The sequence below is a fragment of the Budorcas taxicolor genome, chromosome 9 (assembly GCF_023091745.1).
Source record: "Budorcas taxicolor isolate Tak-1 chromosome 9, Takin1.1, whole genome shotgun sequence".
NCBI lineage: Eukaryota > Metazoa > Chordata > Mammalia > Artiodactyla > Bovidae > Budorcas > Budorcas taxicolor.
Window position 1 is genome coordinate 85,493,226 of NC_068918.1, and position 24,262 is coordinate 85,517,487.

The 24,262-nt window shown below is 48.2% G+C and overlaps 1 protein-coding gene across 1 annotated transcript in view; it reads left to right on the forward strand.

Moving 5' to 3' along the window:
* ZDHHC14 (zinc finger DHHC-type palmitoyltransferase 14) overlaps positions 1-19,849 on the forward strand; it is a 288,112-nt gene extending 268,263 nt beyond the window's left edge. Inside the window, exons 8-9 of the mRNA XM_052645783.1 lie at positions 6,323-6,425; positions 18,585-19,849. Coding sequence (XP_052501743.1) covers positions 6,323-6,425; positions 18,585-18,983 — 502 coding nt within the window. The 3' untranslated portion in view covers positions 18,984-19,849. The remainder of the gene's footprint in view (positions 1-6,322; positions 6,426-18,584) is intronic.
* Positions 19,850-24,262: the final 4,413 nt, after the last annotated feature.

Sequence of the window (24,262 nt, forward strand, 5' to 3'; positions counted from 1 at the left end):
GACCCCCATGGACTTCTGCGCTCCGGGCTTCCCTGTCCTTCACCATCTCCCAGAGGTTGCTCAAACTTATGTGCTTCCCTCATGGCTCAGCTGGTAAAGAATCCACCTGCAATGCGGGAGATCTGGGTTCAGTCTCTAGATTGGGAAGATTCCCCTGGAGAAGGGAATGACTACCCACTCCAGTATTCTGTCCTGGAGAATCCTATGGACTGTATAATCCATGGGGTCGCAAAGAGTCAGACACAACTAAGCAACTTTCGCTTGCACTGTGTACACTGCGTCGGTGATGCCATCCAGCCATCTCATCCTCTGTCATCCCCTTCTCCTCCTGCCTTCAGTCTTTCCCAGCATCAGGGTCGACCCAGGGAAGTGCACAGCCTCATGTGTTAGCAGAGGGCTCAGGCGACCACTGTACCCACTCCAGTGTTCCTGCCTGGAGAATCCCAGGGATGGGGGAGCCTGGTGGGCTGCCATCTATAGGGTCACACAGAGTCGGACACAACTGATGCGACTTAGCAGCAGCAGCAGCAGGCGGCCACTGTGGAGACTGCCGGCCCAGTCAGCTCTCTGCTCATGCTACAGAGACACAGCCTTAAAGAAATAGAGATGTGACTTGTGTTATGCTTATTGTGTTATGCTTGGCATAACATTCCACTGAATTTGTGTCAAGTTTGGGAAAATCCCCTCAAGATCAAAATAGGGAAACTGAGGCACGGGACCCCCCATGAATTACTATAAGACGTTGAATGTCTGTGATGTGCAGGGGACTGTAGAGCGGGGCCTGGGACACAGTGGAGGAAGTGATTAGAAAGCCTGTAGAGGTAAGTGGTGAGAGCTGAGTCGTACGGAATAGACATGCTGGAATAGTTCAGAGGGAGCAATCCGTGTGGCCTGAAGGAGCTGAGACTCTGGTGATGGCGAGACGGCAGTCATATTAATAATGGCTGTGGCTGACGTTTGTAGAAGAGCATTACGCTCCAAGTGCTTTACATGGGTGAACTTTTAAAACCTCACTCTGTACTTATGTGCTAAGTCGCTGCGGTTGTGTCTGACTCTGCAACCCTGTAAACTTCCAGGCTTCTCTGTCCATGGGATTCTCCAGGCAAGAATACTACAGTTGGTTGCCATTTCCTTCTCCAGGGGATCTTCCCAACCCAGGGATCCAAGTGGTGTCTCTTAAGTCTCCTGCATTGGCAGGCAGGTTCTTTATCACTAGCACCACCTGGGAAGCCCTTCTGTACTTATGAGGTACTATTACATCCCATTATATGGAAGAGGAAACCGAAGCACAGAGAGGTTAAATAACACGCCCAAGATCACACAGCTAGTAAGTCCTGACTCGTCAGGATGCAGACCTAGGCATCTGACATCAGAACCTGTGTGTGTTAGCTAGTACCTGCTGCCTCCAAGTCAGAACTATGCAGAACACAGTCAGCTCTAGACTTTTCATGAGTTACACCCACGTATATAGACTGTTTCCAACTGATTAGCCAATCATCCACAGTATTTACTGAGCACGTTTTCCAGGTTTCTAGGGTGAGTTTCCAAGCCTTCCTCTCTTTTGACCTCTAACTGTGTAAATGGAGAGAAGCCACAAAGCTGCTGGTTTGTCTCAACTTTGGGCTTCCCTGATAGCTTAGTTGGTAAAGAATCCACCTGCAATGCAGGAGACCCTGGTTCGATTCCTGGGTCGGGAAGATCTGCTGGAGAAGGGATAGGCTACCCACTCCAGTATTCTTGGGCTTCCCGTGTGGCTCAGCTGGTAAAGAATCTGCCTGCGATATGGGAGACCTGAGTTGGAAAGATCCCATGGAGAAGGGAAAGGCGACCTACTCCAGTATTCTGGCCTGGAGAATTCCATGACTGTATGGCCCACGGGATTGCAAAGAGTCAGACACAATGGAGCGACTTTCGCTTTCACTTTTCTCTATAGCTCCGTGGCCAGTCATCACTGACATGTGCTCATGGATTGCAAACTGGGTTTGATCGTCAGGGAAACTTCATTAGGGAAGGAAGCGTGATCCTCACCCCACCCCACCCCCCAAAGAATATAAAGCATATATTCCAAGGCCACTTGTAATTGGCACTACCTTATAGTTCCTGGTGTCATTGGGTAATTGGAAATTGGCCATTTTCCAGTTTGCGTCTAGAAAGCTGAGAGCCCAGTTTGCCACACTTGACCTGAATTTGAGGGTGTCAGGGGGCCCCCCAACCTGTCCCTCCAAGGCCTCCTCTGGGAAGTGACAGCAGAAGGAACAGCCAAGGGCTCAGATGGAAGGGCCGCCCCAGGCCAGAGAGTCAGGCATGCCCGGAGGGCACCCTCTCCAAGCGAGCACTAGACTCACCCAGGAATCCCTCTTGGGGCTCTCCAGACTAGAAAAACCCTCCGGAGATGCTTGGATTTTCACAGTTGAACTGTTTCCTCCTGGTGTGTGTTTATTTGTGGACACTGGGGATAGGCCGTGAAACACATGGTAGAAGAGGCCAAAGAGACCTGGACAAGCGCCTCCCGTCATCTCTAAAGTAGACATCCGCATCCAGGAGAATTCAAAGGTCTCCCGTTTTATCCAGATCTCTTTTCTGGTTCCCAAGTCTTCGATTTGCACTTGGCAGGCACTGCTTTGTGTTGTTTATAGATCAAATCTTGTCGTAGCTGAAATTATTACTCCCACAACTGGGTTAAATTTGCTGGTTTGGCCGAGTTGGGACTGTATTCTTTCCACAATCCAAGTCCCTCTGGAGTGGGGCATTTCTCAGCACTGGCCCTCCACTCGGAAGAGCTTGGCCACTCTAGGGTCTGTGCAGAAAGCTGGGTGCTGCCCTCTGTCCCAGGTCCCTGGGCTCCCAGAGCTGGCACTGATGAAAGGAGGGGTTGCTGCTTGTCTTCACTGCTCCCTCCCGTGGGCCTTGCTTCTCTCTGCCCTGCCTCACCCAACCCTGGGCCCCAAAGAGCGCCAGGGCATCTCACTGGCATCCCCGAGAAGCCTGTAGAATGAGCAGAGTCCCTCACCTCAGACGGGGGCCCAGGACCCCCCGTGTGCCCAGCATCCTTGCCTCAAACAGGGGCTCAGGACCCCCCGTGTGCCCAGCATCCTTGCCTCAGACAGGGGCCCAGGACTCCCCATGTGCCCAGCATCCTTGCCTCAAACAGGGGCCCAGGACCCCCCATGTGCCCAGTATCATGTGCCCCAGACAGGGGCTCAGGACCCCCCGTGTGCCCAGCATCCTTGCCTCAAACAGGGGCTCAGGACCCCCCATGTGCCCAGTATCATGTGCCTCAGACAGGGGCCCAGGACCCCCCATGTGCCCAGCATCCTTGCCTCAGACAGATGTCTCTAAAGCATTCTCAGTGCAACAGTGTGCTCACGAGGGAGGAAAAGTGTGTCTTCAAGTTTCCCCACAAGAGCCAGAGACCACGAGGACAAAGACCCACAATCTGTTCCTTGCAGAGCCTCCGGGGAGGTGGGGGCAACAGGGTGGAGACAGCCAGGTTTGGGGGAGGGGATTCTCGTAACCGCAGGAAGAATGGAAGATTGGAAAAGCAGAAAGTCCCAAGATGTGTTCAGGGTCAGGCCCTACAGGCTGGTGCTGTGGGTCAGTTGGTTGTAAGAATTCTCTTGGCCACTGTTTCTGGGCTGGGGATGTCCTCTAGAGAATGTCAACATAAAGGTCCATCAAGGACAAGTCTGAGCAGTGGGAGGGGCTGTGATGGGGTCGGGGTGCAGGCCCCATGGGACAAGTGGGAGGGCTTCCCAGAGGAGGGGTTGTAAGGTGCGAGCTAAAGGAGCAGGAGGAGCTGGGGGAAAGGAATCACGGGAGGAGAGCGGGGACGGCATGTGCAAAGGCCCACAGGTGAGGGGAGAGCCCGGCTTGTCAGAGGAGGAACTGAGGGAGTGATGGGGAGGGGGAGCGGTCCCGGGGGGCAAGCAAGGCAAGAGATGAGATGAGGGACTTCCCTGGTGGCCCAGTGGTTAAGAATCCACCTGCCAACGCAGGGGGCACAAGTTCGATCTCTGATCCTGGTCTGGGAAGATTCCCATATTCCAGGGAGCAGCTAAGCCCGAGCACCACACCCACCACTGAAGCCCCCTCATACTACCCCCAAAGAGTAGCCCCTGCTTGCCGCAACTAGAGAACACCCCCGTGGCAATAAAGACCCAGCACAGCCAAAAATAAATAAATAAAACAAACTTTTAGAAAAGAGAGAGATGAGATGAGTTTAGGGAAGCTCTCAGGGCTTTCTGAGGCCCAGGAGGAGACTTGGGGTGGGGGTGGGCAGTGTCACAGTCCTGGGGGCATGGCTGGGCCTTGAAACAGGCTGAACACACAGGAGGGGGGCCCAGAACCACTTTTTCTATAATCCCTCCCGTCCCTTCCGACTCTCTTGATGACCTAGTTCTTTTTCTTCTCCTGGATGAAATCCCCTGTATGTCCTTTAATTTCTCCTGTCAGTTGGGTAAAAAAAAAAAAAGGACTCAGGGCACTTTCATTTCCTCCAAAATAGTGTCATTTCAGTGAATCAGAACTTCAAAGTTCCCTGAGAGTTAACACTTTCCTCCCCTTCCTCCCTACCAGAGCCAGCTAGATTCCAACATATCTTTTGGGGGGCAGACAATTTGACCCCCAACACGCCCCTTCCAGCCACCTCCCACCAGCTCTCCCCCAGGAGCCGTGCCCAGCCCTTGCCCTCACCTCACCAGCCTCTGCCCTGGAACTCATCACTGGCAGGAGCTGAGGACCCCTCTCCCCAAGACGTCCTTCTGTGCCCTTTCACCTTTGATCTTTGATACCCTTGAAGATGGCTGCACACTTGCTAAGAGAACCCCTCTGATGGTCCTGTGTGGGGTCCAGCACCTCTCTTTTGGCAGATGGAGGTTCTTGTTGCCTCTTATTTTTTTTCTAAACCTTCGGGGGATTTGACTGAAACTGGATCAGAATCCCACTTGAGATTCTGCCACAGGTGTCTTTTAAGGGGTCATTAGTCTGTCACTTGACCTGAGGTGGCGGCTGTGACAACAACCCCTGTCTTCTGAGAGCGGACCTGACACCTGGAGCAGCTTTCAGCTGCCCAGCCCCTACCCCACAAAGGGGAGTTAGGTGGGCACCTGGGTGTGCTCAGGACGTCTCTCAGAGGCTGCCGGGAGTGTGCTCCCTACACCGTGGGAGGCCTCGGCGGGAGCCCCACTTACTGACCAAACTGCCTGTGGCCCTTTTCAGTTCTGCCCTTAGACCCAAGGTCATCTCAGAGTCTTCAGTCAGGGAGAGAAACAGCAACCCTTTTGATGGCAAAGTAACCTTCGCCCTTACCTCCCACCTGGGCAACTGGGCCATAGAGTAAAGACAGACATTGCCCAGGAAACTTGTCTGCTGGAGACCGAGGACCCGGTGTTATTTGTTCAATCAGCAAGCGTCTGCTCGGAACTGGTGGCAGAGCCTGCGCTCCATGGCAGGCGCATGGGCACAGGCAGAGCCAGCGTGCGGTGGTATGATGCCCAGGGTGCCCGAGGCTGCAGGAGAGGGGCCGATGCTCTGGGGCAGGCGCCCTGAGGCAGACAAGATGAAGCCTGCCCTCCCTCGGGAGCTTGCAGGCTGCTCAATGGAGAAGACGTGGGTGGAGATCCCTGTGACCCCAGCCAACAGTGACGTGGGCCATCGGGAGGGTCACAGGCAGGGCTGAGAGGAGCCAGGTGGGAAGAAAGCCGATGAAGCGTCAGGAGTGAGGCTGGGGGCCTCTAAAGACCGACACAGACGGGCAGGAGAGTGGAGGGTCTGGGCAGTTAAAAGCCAGAGGCTGCACAAAAAAAATGCAGAGACAGCGAACCAGATAGCACACAGTGGATGCGTGGTTTCTAGTCTGGGCCACGCGGGCACAGCGATGCTCAGACGCGCTGCTTATGGAATGACGCTGGGAATGCGGAGTGCAATAAGATCTGGATTTAAGCCTGGAGAGGAAGGCTGGGGACAGGCTGTGGGCAGCCGGAAGTCCAAGCACAGGGGTCTGGGCTCTGTTGGTAGGTGATGGAGGCCGTGCAGCCAGGAGGGGTGATGAGATCAGGGTGGGGCTGGACAGCGGCGGGGGGCGGGGGGCAGGTCACAGCAGGTGGCAGGGAGGAGTCAGATGCTCCAGGCATTTTTAAGGACAGAAGTCTCCGACTCTGGAGGCTGACCATACGTGAAGGTGAGCAGAGGTGTTTTCGAAGGGGCTCAGGATCGGGGGGCATCACAGAGAGGGGGACCCCCCAGGGATGGAAATTAAGAGTGTTTTCGGCGTTTTCAGCTTTTGATCCACTCGTCTCCTGCGTTGTTCTGTGTTCTCTTGTAGCCTTATCGACCGAAGAGGGTACATTCAGCCCGACACCCCGCAGCCAGCTGCGCCCTCCAACGGGATGGCCGCATACGGGGCCACACAGTCCCAGAGTGACATGGTATGACCCGGGGCGCCCCACGAGGGCTCTTTCCCGCATCGGTGTTCACTGACCCGTAACAACCAATCGCCTAGCTTCCTAGGACACGCATGGCTCAGGGAGGGAAAGGAAGCTTGAAGTGAAGGCAATGTCCATTGAAGGGTTAGCCCACCTGCAACAGGGGTGGATGGTGGGTCGGTTTGTTCAGGGCTGTGTGGGAGGAGCACTCACACCACACTTCCTTCAGAAACATCTTGGACTGGAAAGCCCCCTCACCCAGAACCGGGCTGCTGTCCAGAGCGAGACAGAGCTGCCCAAGCAGGATGGGCCTCTGGAGAGTCCCCGAGTCCCCTGCTGTCCCCTTGCCACAGTCTGTACCCACTCCCCCACCCCCTCTTTAAGTGTGCAGCGGGGGGGGAGGGGGGAGGACTCGGCCACCAGTTCTCCCCACTTGCAGCCCAAATCTTAATCAGCCCTGCATGCCTTAGTGCAGAAAATCAGACAAGCTGTTCGGGCATTGACAGCAAAAAACAGACTGGGCTGGTCTCCGGAGAAGTCCCCGGTTCATGCATCTGTGAAGGTGGGGACGGATGCTCTGTTTTCAATCTGCACCTGGGAGGTGGGGCTGGGGCGGGTCTTTCCACGGGCACCTGAGCTCACAGCCTGGTGGTCTTGACCCTCAGGGCCTTCACATTCCTCAGTGGTCTGGCAGGCACGGCCTCTCCATCAGGAGCAAACCTCTCTAAAGAAATGTTTCTGGAAGGGACCCAGTGTGGCCCCCAGTGCTGTCTGTAGACCTGAATCAGCCACAACAGAGGCCATGACAAACAGACTGGGACCGCAGATGTGTGTTCAGAAAAGAGGCAGTGACCCTCCAGGACTTGGGCATGGAGTCCATGTGAGGCCTGGGAGCGGGGAGCCAGGAATGCCCCCTGCCTGTCAGCTTGGGGACAAGATGACCATACAAGTCCCCAGTGGGAAATATCAAAGGAGGTGCCAGTTAGGGGAACTCTGATGTCAGTATGTGGACTTGGGGTCCCCTTGGATGCTTGGGGGTAGGGGGGCTGTCCTGCAGGCATCCGTACAGAAAGCTCGGGGGAGGTCTGCTCCCCCATACTTAGGAAGAAATGACGTGGTTTGTAGAAATTCACTTTGAAGTAGTGGAAATGTGAATCAACTTTATTTTATTTATCCTAGAAGTACTCCATCTGACATTTAAAGAGAAAAAAAAATTATAATGTGTCCATGTTTATCATCAGGCTATTAATCTGATTTCATCTCACAGACTAGAAGATTATTTTTTTAAATCAACATTTATTATCCTTTGCTAACTTTCTCTCTACCTGCCCCTGCCAATTCTGGCCCCACCAGATCAGATCAAGTTTCTTGATCTAATAGAATAAGAGAGTAGTTTCCCAGAAACCAACACAATATTGTAAAAACAGTTATCCTTCAATTAAAAAATAAATAAATTTAATTATAAAAAACAACCACGGGGGTGGGGGGATAATAGAATAGGATGATTCTGAAAGACAGTGGAAGGAAAAACTTTGCAAACAGGCAGATTTAAATAATACTGGACATGGCGGGAAAAGGCAAGAGTGTGGGGTGTAAGATCAGCGAGCCGGGGTCACAGTGACTGAGTCAGGGCTGCGTGATGTCAGCGAGTTGATTTATCCAGAGAGCTTTAAGTTAGCAAACCATACAATGAAGAGGCGGGTAATGATGTTCACCTCCCTCCTATCACCACTTTATAACAAAGGGCCTGGCACGCAGTAGGTTGGGGCTGGTTAAACATTCCTCTGCAGGGGATTGCTTTAAGGGAAGTTCTAAACAAATATTTAGTTTCTTCCTGTCTTCTTTTCCTCATTCCTTCCTTCCCTCGATTCCATCATATCTAGAAAAGGCTCCACCCAGAATGTGGAAGCAGAAACTAAGAGAAAAGGAGTTCTCTTTGGTGCCGTGACATGGCCACACGGCTTCATGCAGTGATAGCTTCGGTAGGCTCAAATTAACCCACAGGGCCAAGAGACAGGACAGGCGCATTTTGCCCACTAGACACTGTAAGCAAAGCACGTGTGTACTTTTCTGAGGACTATGAAAAGTCTTAAGACCTGAAAAAAACTTATAAGCTCTGAAACATGAAAACAGCAAAATCAAAATTAATAAATGTTTAATGTCTGCAAGACCCATGAATATGTCAACTTCATTAATTGTTAAATCTAGCTTTCATTAAAATTTCATTACCTCTTAGAAATGATTTGTAGGTTGGGTTTTTCTCACTTCATAAGAATTCCCCAGCACACATGTAATTACAGAGAAATCATTACCAATTATAGAGCGAGTTGCTTACAGACAGATACATTTAAATATTAACTGCCTTGGGGCCCCCTGCACTTCCTGTCTCTCCATGGCCCCTGTGTTCGGAGAAACCCAGGCTTCCACTGGGCTTAAGGCTGGGAGAAGTCTTTTTGGCCCCTAAGGCTCCTACCCGCTGCAGGGAGTGCCCCCAGTATGTCAGAACATGTTCAGGGGGAGGCTGGATCTGAAAGGTCTTTAGGGGACTAAGATGAGACATGCTGTTCATGGCCCCACAGGTTGGAAACTGGGACCGGAAGGTGGGCCAGGAGGCAACCTGTGCTCAGCCCAAGAGGGAAATGCCCAACACCCAGAGCTCCCGGCGGGAGGGAGCCCCCCCAGCCCCCCCGCCCCAGCCCCCGGAGGCGCTCAGGCTGGGGCAGTCAGCACCCCCACGATGGGAAACAGAGGACCCAGCGTTGGTGGAAGGGCTCAGGGTTCCTTCCGGTGCAGAGCCTGTCGTCCCGGCTGCCGCCACATCACTGCGCCAGATAACCTTCCATTCCTCTGTGCATTTATAGGCCATTCAGGCACTAGAGCATGAGTCTTTTTATTATTTCCGTTCTTCTTTATGGCTTCTGTGGTGTATGGACCGTGTTAACGGGAGTAAGGGGAGAGGAGACAGCTCTGAATGGGCAGGGCTGGCACCAAGCAGAACACGAAGGCTGACGAGTCTCTGCCCCGCCCTCCTCCCTCCAGTTCCTTCATGTTCACACGGCATAGTGTGTACCGAACCGCACACCTCAGCGGCACGGAGTATTACCATGCGCCCTTCCAAGGCTTTTATATAACTCACGCCGGCCCTCCGAGACTACTACTGATTTTATCCCCATTTTACAGACCAATAAACAGAGGCACAGAGGACTTCGGTAAACTTGCCCAATTCAGACGCCACACTTTGACCCCAACAGTTCATGCTCCCCATATGCTTACCGTCTCCACATCCCATTACCCTCACCCTCTCTCCTCTGTCAATATCTACTCCTAGGAAAAGATCTCTTTTCAATCATCTATGCATCGAAGGGAATTTAAGTCAAATTTTCAGGGATATATGAATTCTAATTGTGGATGAAAGATTTTGTCCTCTATTAAAAGCATTTTAATAGACTTCCCTGGTGGCTCAGACAGTAAAGAATCTGCCTGCAGGAGACCCAGGTTTGATCCCTGGGTCAAGAAGATCCCCTGGAGAAGGGAATGGCAACCCACTCCAGTATTCTTGCCTGGAGAATTCCATGGACAGAGGAACCTGGCAGGCTACCATTCATGGGATTGCAAAGAGTTGGATACAACTGAGCGACAAACAGTTACTTACTAAAAGCATTTCAAGCAATAATAATAACTGAATGTTTAATACTGTTTGTTCAGTGCTATATCCCCATTGGCTAGACTAGTTCCTATGGTAGTTGAATTCAGAAGTGTCAGTTAAATGAGAGAAGGAAAGAGAGAGAGAGATGGATTGCTATGTGCCAGGCACTGGGTTAAATGCTTTGCATGCATTATCATCTCATTGAATCCTTACAGAATCACCTGATGTGAGTATTCTAATCGCCCCTTTGAAGAGACTGAGATTCGGGGATGCTAAATTCGTGAAATAGCTAACCAGTGGCTAAGCTACTATTTCGTCCTTAGAAGTCCGACTCTAAGGAAAGTACTCTTCTTAACTGTGTTCCAAAGTATCCCAGGTGCATGGTCTTATGGGACAGAGTGACATGAAGTCTTCTCCCAGGGCAGGGAAGCCACTCCACCCAGGCCTTCCATGCAGAAGGATGATAAATCTGCTGTGGTCGGTCACAAAACCAGTGGAGGACTGAAGGCAACCTCTCCATAATCTAACCTTGACCAAGCAAAAATCTATGAAGCTTCAGCCTCTCCTCTGTTACAAATGACAGTCTTAACCAATGACACATTAGCTCTTTTTTCCCTCTTCACTTGCTCCCCTAAGCACGAACCATTTCACAGCACTTTAGTATAAGTGTTGACGGTTTGTCCAGGTAGAAACATCAGTACCAAATGAGTTATTGACCTAGTCCAAGGGTGATCTCCACTGTTAAACTGCTCAGAGTTCATTCAGTTTCTTGGATCTGAAAGTTACCGTTTTTCATCAAACTGGGACATTTTGCCTATTATGTCTTCAATTTATTAATTTATTTATTTTTCCTTATCTCATTTTCTCTCCTCCTGGGACTCCAATTACTCATATGTTAAACCATTTGATGACATTGCCCCAAAGGATAAGTCCCTGAGGCTCTGTGCATTTTTCTTCAAACTTTCTATTTCAGTTCTTCAAATTAGATCATTTCTTTTGATCTATCTTCATGTTCACTGATTCTTTCTCCTGCCCCCTCCAACTACTGTTAAGTGAATGCAGAGAATTTTTCACTTTGGTTAGTATGCTTTTTAGTTCTAGAATTTTCTTTTGGTTCTTTTAATTTCTCTGCTGAATTTTATTTCTGTACTGAGATTCCTTATCTTTTTACTCATTGAAGCCATATTTTTGTATAGTATTTGAACATTATTATACTGCTTGAAGTCTATATCTGCTAAACATATCTAGGCTACCTTGGGTTTGGTGTCCACTTTTCCCCTTTAACTCTAGATTACTTTTTTCTATTTATTTATATGTGTATTGATATTTTATTGAATACATTTTGGATAGTATATTTGTAGAGACTAGATTTTGTTATCTTCTAAAGAGTGTTGATCCTTGTTTTAGCAGGCAGTTCAATTAGTGGCTAATCATCTTGAACTTGTACAGGTGTGATTTATATTTTGTTAATGCAGATTTATAGGCAGTCCAAGATGTTTCTCAGGCCCTCTAGTTTGAGGGAGCTCAGCCTCCAAATTCTGTCTCTTCCAAGTACCTGGTCAGGGTTTGACTTCTCCATCATTAGGGGTGGTCCTGGGTCTCCATTTAGGGCATGAGTCTTTCTCCTAAGGTTCAGCCTTCTGAATGCCCTAGCTGGATGCCAGCCATGTTAACAAGGTTTGGGGGATGTTAATGTGATCAGTCGTCCCTCTTTTTCTCAACTTCCACTGTCTGTGTGCCCCTCTCAGCCTTATTACAGCTGCCGTCTCATTGGCTTCAGGGGAAGGGGGACAGGAGAGGGGACTCATCCTGCACGTGGGCAGCACAGCTGTTGGCTACAGACTTGGGGGGTTGGCCCTCACTGGCATCTCTGGCCCCCTTCTCTACACAGCATTCTCTTCTGCAGTGCCCTGCCCTACAGATCCAGCCGCTTAAGCTTCTGATCCTCTGATCTCTGCTTTCTCTACTCAGAAAAACTTCTGTATTCTGTTCAGCCTATACCATGGTGGGGAAATTCTCCCCAAGGAAAGGACTGCTTGACTGTGGGGCTCGCCTGTGAGTTTCTTCCCTTTCAGGGATCGCGGCCTTGCATTGTCTGTTGTGCCCTATTGAAAAATGTTTGCCTCACATATTTTGGCCAGTTTTGTATACATCCTGTACACAGAGGGAATACTAGCCCACTAGAGGTTACCATTCCTGGGAATAGAAGCCTTATCTTTGTGATCAGAGGACACTTTGCAACCAACACTGCCATATTCCCCAGACACACAATTTTGCTGCCCACTCCATCAACAGTAAATACTGATTTAGCTGTGGAACATGATTCCTCTGACCTAGAAGTATTTCTAGTGCTCACCTAGAAAGGAGGAACATTTGGAGACTTTATATTTAGCACCAGACTTGGCATGTTCCTTTGCAGAGAGAGTCTAGATATCTCAGGCCAAATTTTTGCCAGCTGTTTTATTATTAAAGTCTAGATCAGAAAGGCATTTCGCAAATGATAGGAAAAGTGCTCCTAGGGAAATTGCACTTTCAGAAGGTGAAGGTAAAGGCTTTAAGTCTTAGAAAAACATACTGATATTGCAGGGCCAGAGAATCAGGTAAATATTAATAGATAGCTGTCATCAAAGTACCCACTGAGGTCTTACGTAGCATCTCAAAAATGGGACAGTTCACTGTTAACTTACCATCTCACATAATTGGGGAATGGAGATGGTTAGTTAGTACCTAAGTGATCTTCCCTCTACCACAGATTCCCAAGGAAGAAAACATTAGAGAAGTAATGAAGTGACATCAAAAGTATTAAAATGATGTATGTGACCCAAGTATAGCCCTTGTCATATAAATACCTATGAATTTCTGAGGAGCCCACACTAGAATTTCATGCACATAATCCCAGGGCCAACTGAAGATCATATTTTCATTACTCCTACTTTGCTTATTATTGGCATTTATTATTACCTTATTTTACTATGCATATCTCATTTGATTGTCAAATAATTTAAGTTCTGTGTTACATCAGGGTCATAGCTTATTTAAAGCTGGCACGTGTAGCTACAAAGATCCTTTCAGATCATGTGCTAAACACAAAGAAACAGTACATAACTGTTGGGCCATTTTTTTTTTTAAATCATTTGCTATATTTACTTAAACTCATTTTTAAAATAAATTTATTTATTTTTTAATTGAAGGATAATTGCTTTACAGAATTTTGTTGTTTTTCTGTCAAACCTCAACATGAATCAGCCATAATTAACCTCATTGTTAAATACCCTCCATCCAATAGAAAAACAAATTAAAGCTGGCAGTTGCAAGATTTATTAAACTGGTCTCACAGGAGTCCTCTCCATGCAAAGTCTGAAAGTTCAAATATGATAGAGAAAAATAACTTGAGCAAACTTAAATGATAATGTTTTAAAAGAGAATAAAAACAAAGAACTCCTTCTAACCTACATTTCAGGTGAATTTTAGAAACCGATAGTGTTTTTATTAAAGTAAATGAGCATTCATAAGACCCCAGAACACAGCTTCACAGACAAGCAGAGATAAGCAGTGCCTGATGCTAATACTTTTGACAGAATTGGAGCAAAAGAAGTAAATAATTTCCTTTATTCTTAATTCGTATAGGAGACCATCTAGAAAACTTCTGGCTTTGGGTTTGGCAGCATTTAATCTGTTTGCTAGGTTTATTTCAGACAAGAAAAAAAATTAACATGTATGCCAGCAAGAACAATTTTATTTGAAAATCTGCAGAAACAAAAATAACTTATCTCTATGGCATTTTAAACTGTAACATTAAGTGATAATGCGTGTGACATTCGAACATCTGAAATGATACAGTTCTTTGCAAGTTAAATGCCAGCGCTTTGTTTAGACAGTAAGTCAGCCAGCTGTCAGGGACTTCCTGCAACCACCGCAAATGTTCCAGAACTCCAGACAGGATTAGTTTTATGGTGCCGACAGAAGGGTCTGCCCATAGACATTCTCACAAGCAGTCCGGTTTCTAATCTATTAGTAGTCAGCGTTTGGATGATTTTTGGCCTAAAATAAAAAGGCGATTTCATAGGGTTCAACCTCGTATTTCATAAATGTTGTTTTGGAATGAAAGCAGGAGTTTCTCAATTTCCTCTTCTCAGTGATGGATTCTCACTGTCCAATCTCTGGCTGCTTGGTTGTTTTTCCTTAAGATTATATAAATGGTTAGATACATTGAAATATACCTCGTGGCTTCTTGGTGTTAATGCTGGACTATCAGCCCTTCTCCGAGGAGTGAGAGAACTAAGTGAGCAGGGATGGCTCCCTCTACTGGTTGAGGATAAGAGTCCTCAGATAAACAGCCAGCAAGGCAGGTTGGTGGAGTAAAAAGGTCAGAGAAGGGTTGTTGAGTTCAGTGGCTCAGCCGTGTCCCACTCTTTGTGACCCCGTGGACTGCAGCATGCCAGGCCTCCCTGTCCATAGCCAACTCCTGGAGCTTGCTCAAACTCACGTCCGTTCAGTTGGTGACGCCAGAGGCAGGGGAGGAAAAACAGAAGAGAGAAGAGGGGGAATAAAGTGGGAGGAAAGTCAACAAAGGAAAAATGGAGAAGAAAAGAGGAGGAAGAGAGTTGGTGAAATCAGAGAGAAAGAAAATTAAATAGAAAAATCAACAAGAAATGGGCCAATAAGGATTAGAAATAAAGGTTTAAAAAGGCAGAGGTGTAAGGACATTTTTTCATGGGTCATCTTCACAGTAACCCTAAAAATATTGGCCATTTTCTCCCTGGAAGTTCTCACACAGGAATTACAGCCAAGAAGGTTTACCAGCCCACTCTCCTTGGAATTCTGGCACTGTGCAAAATGAGGAAAAGGCTGGACTTTTTCCTTTTTTAATCAGATATCCCCTAGTCATCCAGTTTCTTCTAAGAAGATACTCAAAACATGCAAAGTTAATATCATGAGAATTATGAATTCCACTGGGGACAGGCATCACGCTCTCCTTGGTTGGAACCCACATTAGTATCCTGTTCCATGCTAGTAGGAAATTTATACGGACAATATCCTGTGGAAGAAAGCCTGGCCCCTGGGCATCCCCAAATGGGAGCTGGTCTTCTAAACAGATATCAGTTTGAATGTGGCCAACGGTTTTCAAAGTCATGGGTTACAGCAGGATTTAGACACTAAGGTTCAAGCTGGTCCCAGCAATGAGTGTGTATGGTCACTGATAGAAGCTGGCCACAAGGGAAACTGGGGGAGCGGCCAGAGGGTAAGTTCATCATCAACATGAAAGCAGTCCCCATAGCAAGGGTAGTAGCCACAGCCAGGCTCCGAGAGACAGTCATCTTTTAAAATATTTAAGCAAATCCCTGTAGAAGAGGTGATCATGTCAGATAATATGTCGGCATTCAAAACAGTCATTTTGAAAAGACTTGTAACATTTTCATTTTTGAAAGAAATTAAATGGTTTAGGGTACATGTTTTCTTTCACATATTTAAGTCCTTAAGCTTCACCCCTGGAAAATCAGAGAGCACTTTCCGCATGAGGCTGAGCACAGATTGGCTACAGTTGTAGCATGTTGTGGGTCTGGCCACAGGAAAGCATCAATAGACATATGCAGGAAGGGACCCAGGTTTGGAGGTACCTGAGTCATGCAATCGGAAGCTCTTTTGAAGAAAAAGAAACCAACTTGCAAAACAAAGCAAGTAAGGCCTTGGAAAACAAGCAAGCAAGAGGCCCTGAACTTAAGCTCATAGCTTCGGAGGAGTAAACCACCTCCAGGCGTTGCCTAGCAAGGGATCGCTGCCCAAGGTACAAAAGAAGCCAAGACTGCGGCACCGGTTTTTGAAGTGAGAAAGAACTTTATTGAAAGGCTGACCCTCAAGGAGACAGGACTCAACTGTCTCCTCCATCCAGTTTTGGGGCTAAAATGAAAGGGGATGGGAGAATTTCAAACTTGGAAGCTGGTTGACTGGTCTTGAGTCAGCCCATACAAACCACGAGTGCTGCCAGAAACCAGGTTTTCCTTATTGAAGGACTTCTCAATTCCTGTAGGGCTCCAGTGCCAACACTTCTGTGGGCTCCATAAACTGAAGATTCCTGGTTCCAGGGTCATCCCGGAGACATGGATTCCCATCTTGCATATGTGCAGTGCTGTCTCTGTAAATATTTTCTTTGATTAAATCAACAATCTATTTAAGCAGGCAAAACCAGTTTAAGTTGGTGCTGTTTCGTAGGTGTCTCGTCTAAGTCAGCACAGGGGTGCTTTAGTTAAACTCTCAGAGGACCCCTCAAACTTCACATCAACTTCCCAGTGCATATAAACTCTCCAGAATTTAACAGACCACGGTTGGCAGCCCTTTTATCCCAGGGTTTTCTGATGGATGTCCCTGAGCTCTGCTGCACAGCATGGCTGGAAAGGCATGACCAGAGAAGGGAAAAGGCGCCTGACGGGAGAGACAGGAAGGAAGAGATAAAGAGATTGGGGAGCCCGCCTCTCCCTTTGTGCCACTTGACCTTGGAAATTTCCTTCAGCTCAGACCTCTGACATTTTCCTGTGAGTCTGGAAGAGGTAGTCACAAGTACTTGGGCTGATCCCTAAAACAGAATCTGCCAAATCAGTTTTCAATGTTTTAATAAGAGGCTTTCTTCAGGTCCGCAGAGACGAGCAAATCTAGTTGGAATTTCATCTTTCTCAAGATTGGGAGTGTTGTGGGGACAGAGGTTTTAGGATGAACGAGGGCTTTCCAGAAAGAAAAATTGAGAACCAGATTTCATCATCCAGAAAGTGGCCTGACTCGAGCAGCATCTCAGCCCGGGGGTCGCCGGCCAGCTCAGAGGCTAAGTTTGAGCTCTAGGAAATGAAGGCAGCACGGAAGTTGAGCCACCATCAGCCAGGACACTAATTGGATTTTCATAACATGTTCTTTGCAAACCACAATATATCCAGAACCCTGGCATAGTTTCCAGGAGATGAATGTTAAATAAAGAAGGTTGCCCTTCCCCACCTCTGTTCTGTCAAGACTGAGCCCAGGTGCTGAACAGAACTGACAGTGTTGGAGACCGTGAGGGTCCCTGAGCTGCCTGCCTCCCTCAGTAGCCCCACGGCTCAGCACTCCCCAGCGGCCAGGGTCCCTGCTCCGAGCTGCAGCTCCCTGCAGGAGCAGAGAAAGCTGCACCCACTGCATAAGCACTGCTGTGGCAAAAGGTTCAGGTGATGATTTGGAAAATGCAGACACTAAAGGACCCAACGCCTGATAGCCCCTTTCTAGCACTTTTTAGTGGTATTTCTGTCTCATTCAAGTGGCTCCTCCACCCCTCTTCTGAAAGTTCCCTTGGCTGGGATGAAGCCATGATAGAAATGCCAGGATCTTCCCTGAGATTTGCTTTCCATTCTTAAAGCTCCATCGTGAGCCCTATTCTTGTCTGGAAGTGAGGTCTTTGAACTTCTGAAACCCACATACATAAAATATACCATTTTAACCACGTTTAAGTGCGATTCACAGCATCAAGCACATTCACATTGTTATCCAACCCTCACTACCATTCATCTCCAGAACGCCTTTCTTCTTGCAAAGCAACACTCCATACATCAAGGGGTAACTCCCCAACCCTTTCCCTGTGGACCCCAGAAGCCCCCATCCTACTCGACTCCTCGAGGTGCCTCCTATAAGTGGATTCATATAGTAGTTTTCCTTTGTGTCTGGCTTTTGTCACTAAGCATGATGTCTTCAAGGTTCATCCACGTCACAGCGTGTGTCAGGATGGCCTTCCTTTTTACAGATAAATGTCTGCATCAGTTGGTCAGTCAATGGATGCTTACTTCCACCTTTTGGCTACTGTGAATAATGCTGCTGGGAACATGGGTGTACAAGCCCTGGGGGCAGGTGGGGTTGGTTTTGGTTTTGTTTTTTTTTCACTGTTGTGTTTTTTGTTTTTTTGCTGTTGTGTTTTGGTGTTTTATTTTGGGTTTGTTTTTTTTTGTTTTTTGTTTTTGTTTTTGCTGTGCTGGGGTTTAACTGCAGCATGCCGGATCTAGTTTCCTGACCAGGGATAGAACCTAGGCCCCCCTGCATTGTGACCGAGCACAGAGTCTTAAGCACTGGACCACGAGGGAAGTCCCAGGTGCCTGTATTTGTAAAACAGTGTGGGTAAACGTGGTTTTCAGCACAGGAGCCACCTCGACCTCAGCCCAGGGCAGGTGCCAAAGCCTGTGCCTCTGTCCCCGGGATTGTTTTTAAGTTAAGGCCTGTCTGCAAACAGGGGCCGGAGCATCCAGCCTACGGCAGCCGGGACCCTCCACCCCAGGTCCCCATGGGTGACTGTTAGTTTGAGCAGCTATTCAGACTCCAGGTGTCCCCAAGTGGAGCTGGGCTACCACGCACGCTCTCCGCCCTGTCTGACCCAGATGTCACTAACGGGTTTCTCTCTCTCTCGCATCCTGCCCCCTCCTGCCCTCTGTGTCCCCTTTCCTACCCGCCCCTCCCGCCAACCCCCTTGCCATCTCTCGCCTCCTCTTTGCTGGCTCCCTGCCACTCTCCAGTGCGACCAAGACCAGTGCATTCAGAGCACCAAATTCGTTTTGCAGGCCGCGGCCACGCCCCTGCTGCAGAGCGAGCCCAGCCTCACCAGCGACGAGCTGCACCTGCCCGGAAAGCCGGGCCTGGGCACGCCCTGCGCCAGCCTGACGCTCGGGCCGCCCACGCCGCCCTCCTCCATGCCCAACCTCGCCGCCGAGGCCGCGCTCACGGACATCCTGCCCCTGAAAGACGAGCACGTGGGCCACCAGTTCCTGACCCCAGACGAGGCGCCCTCGCCGCCCACGATGCTGGCAGGCAGCCCGCTGGCTCACAGCCGCACCATGCACGTGCTGGGCCTCGCCAGCCAGGACTCCCTGCACGAGGACTCGGTGCGTGGCCTGGTGAAGCTCAGCTCCGTGTGATCGCGGGGCCCCGGCCCGCCCAGGGGGTGCGGCCCACCGTGGGAGCGGCAGGCACAGCGCCCTCACCATGATCCCCCACCGTGTGACCCATGCGCGGGTGGCCAGCACAGCTCTAAACCCTGGGGTAGGAAGACCCCTCCTTGGGAGAGAAATCAGAGGGCCCAGACGGGCAGGACCTCAAAGGCTGACAGCTTGGTTTCATTTGAATTTTCTTCCCCACCCTGACCTGCTGTGCTAACAATGAAAATAGAGACCCGACTATTTTCAGGTGTTTGGAATATGAAGGGCGGGCCGTGCGGGAGAGAGACAGCCTCGGGAGGCCCCCCAGCAGAATCTGGGAGGAGAGGGGGCCACCTGGGGGGCTCCTCTTGCTGCTCTGGACCAGGTAACAGAAGGTTTAGGACCCTTGTGGCCGGACTGAGGTTGCACTTAAGTGTTACGCTACTAATATTTGAAATAGACATGCCATTCCATTTGTTAATTTAAAAAAGGGAAAAAAACACAACCAGATGTGGACTGCATGCCGCGCTCCAGTCTGTGCACGGTGGTGATGGTATTGGAAAGGAACTGCTGCTGCTTTTCTTTCTTCTTTTTTTTTTTTAATTTCGTGAATTCTCAAGGCTGTTTTATGGGAAGACGGTGCAACAGACCAAGGCTAATGGACCTTGCCATCCTCGCCAGCTTCTTCAGCTTAATTCTACACGAGTAGGTGGCGTCTGGGCTGCGGAAGGGCGGGTTTTATCCTATCCAGTATCAGTTAACCTTCTGTTTAGTAGTTAACCTGAGGTGGTGTGTTGCACACACTCACTGCCTCAATCTTCACCTCCTTGTGTGACCAAATTCCTGTGGACAGCCAATAAAATGACGTCCTCTGTTATTTCAGATCCGTGTACAGTTATCCTTCTCAGCTGACACGACACCACCACCACCCAGACGGCCTGCAGAGAGTTCGGTTTTACTGAAGCAGCTCTAGTGAGGAATGGTCCCCAGTCAAAAAACCAGCTCTTTGAATTGTGGGGGATTCATGGGATGATGGGGCTTCCCTGGTGGCTCAGACAGTAAAGAATCTGCCTGCAATGAGGGATACCTAGATTTGATCCCTGGGTTGAAAAGATCCCCTGGAGGAGGAAATGGCAACCCACTCCAGTATTCTTGCCTGGAGAATTCCATGGACAAAGGAGCCTGGCGGGCTACAGTTGTTGGGGTCACAAAAAGTTGGACACGACTGAGTGACTAACGCTATAGTGGACTTTGTTCCCTTTTTACAGATTGGGCCATGATTGTGGATCTGTGGCCAGTTGTCGGGAGAGGGCTCAGGGAGAAACTGGGCTGGGGGCGTCTGCTCTGCCTTGGGCTGTGTTTGACCCAGAGCTCAAGGGTCACTTGAGATCCTGATAAAGGTGTCAACAGAGAGGAGGAGAAACTGACTTATTTTAGGCGGGGATCATGTCGATTGCCATTCTTATCCAGACAGTAATCAGAATGGAATTAAGAAAATTACCGCTTCACTCAGGTTTGTGTATCATCTAAAAGGGAACTCACCAGCTCTGCATTTAGGAGGGAAGCCACTTTGGAGGCAGCTGCAGGGACTAAACCCCCTTCTGTCCTTTCCAGATGATAAATCCAGCAAGCAGACCCACTCAAGTTCAAAGCTGTGCGCTTGCTCCTCACAGCCACATGAAAGCAAGGTGCACTGATCGGTGACACCAGAAGCCCTGGATGATCTACACTGATGGAAAAGGGCTGTTTCTCCTGAGAAAGAGTTGCCCTTTTATAGAAGAAAAGCAGAAAAGAAGAAAGAAATAAAGAACACAATTTCAAGTCTTCTTTGGAATAAGGTCATTTGTTCGTAGGTAAAAAAATAATCTGTGCTGAAAATAGCTGCAGTCAGTGAGTTCCCTTCTAGATGATACATGAGCCCGAATGAAGCGGTAATTTTCTGCAGCGAATCTTTGAACCATCCTTATGTTTCATACTCTGTACATGAATAGAAAGTGGGAAAGGTAAATTATGTGCAGCCATTTTTTATTTTCTGGGCTGCTTCACTTGTGAATTTATACTTCACAGTCGGAATTTATACTCACAGGGAGAGAGTCCTTCCTTACGCAGCCACACAGACCCACTCTCATATACACATACAAAATTCTCCTTGCAGACGCTGCTTGTGAGCAAAAAGTGGCACCCCTTCAAAGTGTCTTCCTTGACTTCCCAAATTCTCTCTGTTCTTTGCCTCCTTCTGTCTGCTCCCCAGAGACCCGGGAGAAAGTTGGACCAGGTGAGAAGAGAAAGGTGGCTCAGTTCTCACTGCTCCCTGTGTGGACAAGTCCATTCTCGGCTTTTTCACCTGGAGGAAAATACAATGGCCTCTCTATCTCTAACATCCTCTGATTCAGTGATTGCAATTTCCCATGACCAGTCCTCTTCCCACCTCACTGGGAAAAAGTCCACGGAGCAAGGATCCTTACTCACTTTTCTCTACAGAAGGCATGTTTGCTTAATATTTAATGTCAATCCTCCATCCCACCTTCAAGTCCGTCCCCTATACACGCTTGATACCGCTTATCAAAGAGGGGATTGGGGGTATTGGTGACACCCAACTAGGATCTTCAGGGTCCAAGAGGAAGATGAACTTGAGTGGGCCAATTTGCTAAGACAACCTCTTAAAACCCCCAAACCAGAGGGATCCCCTTAGTCCTTCACTCTGTGGCTTGAAAAAGAATGGAGTGTCTACAGGTTGAACAGTTGTGCTTCCAGGAGCTGCCTTCTTCCCTGTGGGTGGAGGGTTGATCTTTAGCAGACTGATTTCCCCGGTTATGGGTCTGCATTTCCCATCACCTGATTGCGTATAAATCTATTTAATATTGAGTAGTTCCATCTAGTTGTGGCTGAATAGACCTTGATCTTTCTACATTCTGTCAGTGGGTTATGGATTGATTGCATACTAGCTATAAAATATAGGATAAATATTTTACCATGCTATTAAAGCTTGGACCGTTCTCAAAAACACTCACATACACACTCATTTTGTTATTTAAAAATTCATCTGCTTCCATCCTTCCAGGAGGGCTCAGGTGCTTCAGGCTTTCTCAGGCATGTGAAGGCTGGATTTAGCCTGAATGCCCTCGTTCCCAGGAAGGCCATGGGATAGAATACCAGGGCAGCTAACAGCCTGCAACTGAAAGGGCATGATGACATGTCGCTCTGTGCCTGGGGAGAATCAGCCCAGCGCTTGTGCTGTGCTCACTCAAAAATGCTCATTCCAGCTTTCAGATGTAATCATTTCAGCCTGTGAGAAGGATGGCACATTCTCACCCTGAACCAACAAAAAAGCCAGATACCTGTTCTGGTCCGGAATAGCACCAAGGAAGGATGTTCTCAGAGCTCTTCCCAGCTCCTCCAAGTGCACTGCCATCTTCCCCTGCTGCGTTTAGGATGCTGACTGGGGTTCAAAACGAGAGGCAAACCCCATGTTAGGAGGCATGAGTGGCTCAAGCCCTTTCTGTGGCTTTGAAAGCACCTTAACTCTTCATGCCCTGATTCAACCCCAAGAAAAATGGGTTTGCCAACACTGGCAGTGGTACCCTTGATGCTGAGGCATGTGATGGCATCTCCAGGGAAGCACTGGAACTCAAGCTACTTGGGGTCCCTGGCGCAGCCTTTCGGGGGTACAGAGCTGGTGACCTGCCCCTCTGTGGGTCTCAGAGCCTCCCAGCCCTCCACCCCACAAATGATTCTCTGTAACATCACTGCCCCGTTCCAGAGCTCAGCCCACAAACCACCCTCTTCACCTGGAACCCTGTGTTTCTCTGCCTTGGCTTACAGTTTTTTAAGTTAGCTGAAAGGCATCAGGGGTTGGGGATAATAGTATACAGGATATTTCCAAAGTTAGTTGCCTTTCATTTTTCCACACTGGTTAGCCCACTTAGTTCTTGACAGGTAAGAGATAGAGGATAAAGGGAATAAATGTTAAATATACTTTTCTGATTAATGCCTTACCACTGTTTTGAAGCTGAGCCGAAATCAAATCAATGTTTACATTTTGTATTAAGTACCTATGTGTCTTGCATGTGTCAAAGGAGAGAGCCTTTCAGAAGAATTCTTAATCCTTCTGGCCCCTGCACCTGCCCCAGAGATGTGCACGCGTCACTGAATGTTGTTTCCCATGTTACCTCGTTTAAAAAAAAACAAAACTGCCTCTCATTTGCTCTCTTGAAATGTGTCTCGCTCTGTCTTACAAGATTAAGTTATCATTGAAATATTAAATAAGCCGAAGCGCCGTTTTCTTGCAAATAAATGTCAAAGATGCTAACAGTTTCGTAAATCAGTAAATCCTGTCTTCTTGCCCTTTGTATGTGGCCCTGATAATACAGCCAAGATGGATTTTCAAATACAAGTAGTTAGTACATTAATCCAGCCATTCAAAATAATAGGGAGGTCAGAGAGTGGATTGTTTCTGGAGCAACCGAATTTGCAGCTGCCACAAAACTAGATAAACGGCCTCCACTGAAATTATTTTTTCAATCTCATAAACCCCAGAAATTACATACAGAATAGATTGGAAATGAGCATCTTGTGCTAATGCAAAGACTGTTCCTCCATCAATTGCTGATTTTTTAAAAAGATACTTGGTATTGCTTCTGAAGATGTAAATGAAAAACTCTAATTGCCCTTGGTCTTTTAAGGTGGATTGTTAAACCAAGAGGCTGTATGGCATATCCAGAGACCTATTTTCTAGGTTTACATGAATGGAGATAGTTTTGGCCTGCAGCTAAAAAAAAAAAAGAGAAAAATGTTGAAGCCTTGCTGACTGTTTGTCCGGGGCATCCTGGGTTAGTATTTCACAATAGTCAAACATTTTGGCATAGGAGGGAAAAAAAGCATTTTAAACTTAAGTGGTTTCAAAGCCCTACATCTGAACCATGGTGATCAAACAACACACAACATTGCATGTTTTCAGAGAAATTATGCTTATTTATATGCCTTTCATGTTTTACTCAATGTTTGCAGAATTGATCTTAAATCTGAAATGAAACAAGAAAGTATTTTCCTCCTTTAATAAAAAATGCTAATGGTATCAAATATAAAGCTCAGTCTTCATAGGCTAGACACTGGGTAATTCAAAAGGTGTTCAGGGGCTTTCCTAGTGGCTCAGTGATAAAGAATCCACCTACCAATGCAGGAGACACGGGTTTGATCCCGGATCCAGGAAGATCCCACGTGCCGTGGAGCAGCTAAGCCTGTGCACCACAACAATTAAGCCTGTGCTCTAGAGCCCAGGA